Source organism: Pyxicephalus adspersus, chromosome 7, assembly GCF_032062135.1.
Source record: "Pyxicephalus adspersus chromosome 7, UCB_Pads_2.0, whole genome shotgun sequence".
In the NCBI taxonomy this organism is placed as follows: domain Eukaryota; kingdom Metazoa; phylum Chordata; class Amphibia; order Anura; family Pyxicephalidae; genus Pyxicephalus; species Pyxicephalus adspersus.
In genome coordinates, this window is record NC_092864.1 from 5821010 (window position 1) to 5825517 (window position 4508).

At 43.4% G+C, this 4508-nt stretch overlaps 1 protein-coding gene across 2 annotated transcripts in view; it reads right to left on the reverse strand.

Moving 5' to 3' along the window:
• LOC140334956 (large neutral amino acids transporter small subunit 4-like) overlaps positions 1-2485 on the reverse strand; it is a 13578-nt gene extending 11093 nt beyond the window's left edge. For both annotated transcript variants that reach the window (XM_072417268.1, XM_072417267.1), the window contains exons 1-4: positions 2331-2485; positions 818-919; positions 489-678; positions 350-405 (exon numbers count right to left, since the gene is read on the reverse strand). In XM_072417268.1, the coding sequence (XP_072273369.1) occupies positions 350-405; positions 489-678; positions 818-919; positions 2331-2469 (487 nt within the window). In that variant the 5' untranslated portion in view covers positions 2470-2485. The remainder of the gene's footprint in view (positions 1-349; positions 406-488; positions 679-817; positions 920-2330) is intronic.
• Between the last annotated feature and the right edge of the window lie 2023 nt (positions 2486-4508).

Consider the following 4508-nt stretch of genomic DNA (forward strand, 5'->3'; position numbering starts at 1 on the left):
CCGGGGTATAAGAGAAGAGAAGTGGTACTGTGCAGAGCCCATACACAGAATAAGAACAGATACCGAGAATTACACCCAGGGTACAAGACAAGAGAAGTAGTACTGTGCATAGTCTATACATACAGAATAAGAACAGATACTGAGAATTACACCCAGGGTACAGAACAAGAGAAGTAGTACTGTGCAGAGTCCATACATAGAGAATAGGAACAGATATCGAGAATCACACCCAGGGTGGGATAAGAGAAGTAGTACTGTGCAGAGCCCATACATACAGTATAAGGACAGATACTGAGAATTACACTCGGGGTACAGAAGTAGTACTGTGCAGAGTCATGTATGTACTCACTGGGGGGGTTGGTGCAGCAATAGACCAGCATCAGGCAGGACACAGATATCAGGGCTCTGTGGGTGACATTATAGGAAGGTTGATGTATAAATAATGATATATGGAGGATATAGAATATTGGGGTGTTCATGTCACTCACCCTCCAATCTGCCGCAGTGATCTGATTTGGGTGTACCCCATTAGCAGCTGCAGGGGAAGAAATGACCCCCACATAAAGAAGGACCCCACAGTGAAAGCCAGGTTCAGGTTCTGCTCCTGAGAGATGCAGAGGTCCCCGGGTCCTTCCTGCCGGGATCCGGGCTCTGTCAGTCCAAGTAATGGGGACATTTCTGCAGGGAGACCAAAAACATACCAAGAATTTATTCTCTTTGTGTTTTATAAATTGATGAACATCATGGGACTGCAATACACATCAAGTTTTACCAATCCTACCTATAGGTCTGTATAGAAAATCCTTCAATATATTACCCAGAATTCCATGCAAGGATTGCTGTGTTGCAGTAACATCTGTAAAATTACTTTCATACACAGCGCTGGTGTAATTCCTCCTTTCCTCTGACAACCCAGCATCTGAAAAAAAGGAAGGATGTGGCAACAAGTGTAAATATTTAAGGGATCTCAAACTTTTTTTTAATTAATTTAATTTAGAGAGAATACTAGTAATTGAATACCATTATGGTAGATGAAAATCTAAAAATATGAATTCAAATAAAAAAATAAAAAACAACAATTTGCTGCAATACTCATCTCCAGCCTTGTGCTGTGCCATGCAATTCTCTTCTTCACCACTAGATGTCCTCAGTATTTTGGGCAGAATGATGCATTGACCAGTGTCATGCTCCAATTGGTTTATTCAGTAACTGATCACCATATTTGGACGTAGGCGGTCCATTCACTCCAATTGCGGCTGTGTGCTCTACTTTTAAAAAATGGTGACCGAGTGTTCAAAACTAACAAATGAATGTTCGTCATGGCTAATTGCATTCACTCATAATAAAGTGCTAAATAGTAGTAGGGTGGTTCTAATTGAATTCACACATTATAACCTTGGAGGTTATCAAGTCACACATTATAACCTTGGATCAAAATTCAGAATTTTAGTGAAAGAGTTGTGTTTTGAGTCTGAATTTCCCAAAGATGAGGGGCAGCATTGGCACTCCTTCCTCCAAAGGTAAGTGCTATTTGCTGCTGGTGTGCTGGTGAAACATGGACAGCTTGGAGCAGCCATTAGGTACATGTAGGATTTTAAACAAGGAGCACATGGTGATTGGTGCTAATACCATTCCTTCATTTTTTAATATTGTGACTGTTGACTAAGTGAAATCACAGCAATATCCAGTTATACATCAAAGAATAATTGCACCACCGCCAACAGCTCATTGAAAGTTGAACCAATCATAAAAATGGGTTCAGACTGCCAGCTGTCCTAGATGCCATATGCTGATTTCATATGATTGGGCATAGCCATTGGCCCTGCTGATTGGCTGCCATGGTGCCATCCACCAGGATCTGCCCACAAAACACTTCTTCCACTCACACATCTAAATCTATTACAAACCTGAACAATTCTAACTGGCCATATCATCATGAACTCCTTATACATCAATGAAAGATGCATTATTCATAAAAATGGGTTCAGACTGCCCTGTTCTGTGCCTGGTTCCTAAAATTGCTAAATAAATTATTCCTAGTAATTTCCACTCCTCAAAAAAAATATTTAAACCATTTAAATCCAAAATTCCAACTTGGGTTGCTAAATTTTTCTAACTCCATTCGTCAGACTGTAATGGCGATGATGATATTTATTAGTGATCGCCAATTCATAGCTCATTGACTCCCCAAGTCTAAATCCAGCCCATCCAAAGGTGACAACGTGGCTTTTTCATAGACAACGCACATGGGGTGTTGTCACCCTGATTGGCTATTTGGCAGGATCACCAGGTGACAATAAAGGAAAGTTAATTACAACACCAATACAGACCTGAGTGGCAGTGATGAGCGAGCACACCCAGCTCCACCAGAATGGGGCTCAGCGAGTTCCAACCAAGCAGACACCCCGAAAACAGGAAAGTCTCCACCAGGGCCGAGCCGAGCACCCACAGTCTCAGGATGGGACCCATGTTCGAGGAGTGTGAGATCGGTTTAGAATAAGTTGTGATGGTGTATTGTTCTCTGACACAAGCCCGTGTTTACACATAACACAACTGCACTCCTCACCCCCACCCAGGCCAGCCAATCACAGGCGGGCGTAGAGGGCCAGGCTATGGGCCGTGGTGTGTACAGTACAATCGTAGCATAAACACACACAAATTACCGAACAATTTTCTGCTCACAGAGCGAATCAGGGAGAAAGGTGGCTGAGGAATTTCAATATTTAAACATAAATATGAACCTGGACAATAAAACCGTTTTCACGCCCCAAAATAATTCAGCAAAATGCAAAAAATATATATATATCAGCTCTGTGCTAATATTAGTTAAAGGGTGTGGCCCCTAGGCATCATTCCTGGATGATTCCTGAAAAAAGTTGGTGCAGAGCAAGCAACAGCCATTGACAGGTTCACTTTAAATGAATAAAATTCATTTTTACCTGGTGATAACCTGAAATTTCCGGTGATTTGTCACCATTACAGAGGGGACTCCATGGGTGTTGCTCATCTGGTAGAGCGCGGGCTTATTCAAAAAGTGTGCGAGGTGCGAAAAATGTGACACAGATAAACCCGCACTATTATGATTATATCTTGGGGTCTATTTATAAAGTGGTGAATCTGACATTCACTGGTGAGAAAACTTCCAGATCCATGTTTCAATGGCAGTGAATAATTCTCCACCAGGAAATAACAAATTCGTTGCTTTATAAAACGACCCCCCTGTGTAAATAGCCTGGGGCAATGGTTATCAATGGACAAGGTAAGGGGGCACTCCAATGGGGCCCCTGAAGGGCCACACATTATATATATCACATATAACGAAGGCTGTCATAGGTTGAGGACTGGTGGACTGAGGCCCACTATGGTTGGAGACTGAAGTCATGCTGTACATACTACACCACCAGATACTACGGGAGGTCACATGACCACTGCCAAGGCACACTTTACAAAACAATGCTCCTGTCGGCCTGGGGGCCACACGTAAAACACTAAAGGACCCTCGGGCTCAGGTTGGACACAGTGGCTTAGAGTAAATCTAGTTTTTATTATTTTCACATATTATAAATAAGTTAGAATGGACCCCTAATAAATATTTTGCTGACCCATGGGGGAGATTTCCCTTTGTTTCCTCTCAAAGCAAAACAGGAAGTGAGAGGAAATCTCTGTGACCGGAGCAGGTGTTCCCATTTCCCTATCAATAGCCAAGGCCACCAGGACAAATATTATGGGTGAATCCCCTAGCAGGGGGCACAGGCAGCAATACAAACCCAACAGAGGGTCAAACCCAGTGTTTCTGTTTCCCAGTTCTGCTTTGTGGAACTCTCGGATCTGGTATCGGCCTCATGAAACCAAAGGTGCACACTCGGCAGTTTCTGCAGAACGTCTGACATTGCTTTGTTTTTCCAGTTTCATGACCTTTCCTATGCCCATCCTTCCACGTGGTTTCCTCCTCTTTGTTGCTGCGGCTCAGGCGGCGAGGTTGCAGTGATTTTACCCATTTACCTGGGCGTGGGCCGCGGCTGTGGTTTGTTGGAGTCTCACCTGTGGTTGCCTTGTGGGTGCTGAGTGATGCTAAATGTTGGTTTATTATTGGGCAAAGTGGTCTTGGTTGACAAGGTAAACATCCAAGGGGAGCCCATTGTTAAGGTACATAGTCCATTCTGATTGGCTGGTCATATCATATCATGGACTGCCCTGACAACCACCAGCCAATGGGAACCCTATGTACCTAAACAACGAGCCTCCAGCCAATGTTAACCTTATCAACTGCACATCATGAACCCTGACAATCACAATTTTGTGCAGCTAACTCTGGAGCCAGTGGACAGAAAATTCAGCATGAGATCCCACAGGTTTGGTCTTCAGTCTCCAGCTCTCCATCACCCAGAAAGAACCTGCAGACACCTCCAGAAGCACACTAAAAATCCCTGCTTAATCTGGCTGCAATAAATTGGATGGAAGTCACATGACCAATCACCATATCGGACTTATACTATTATCTCCATGAT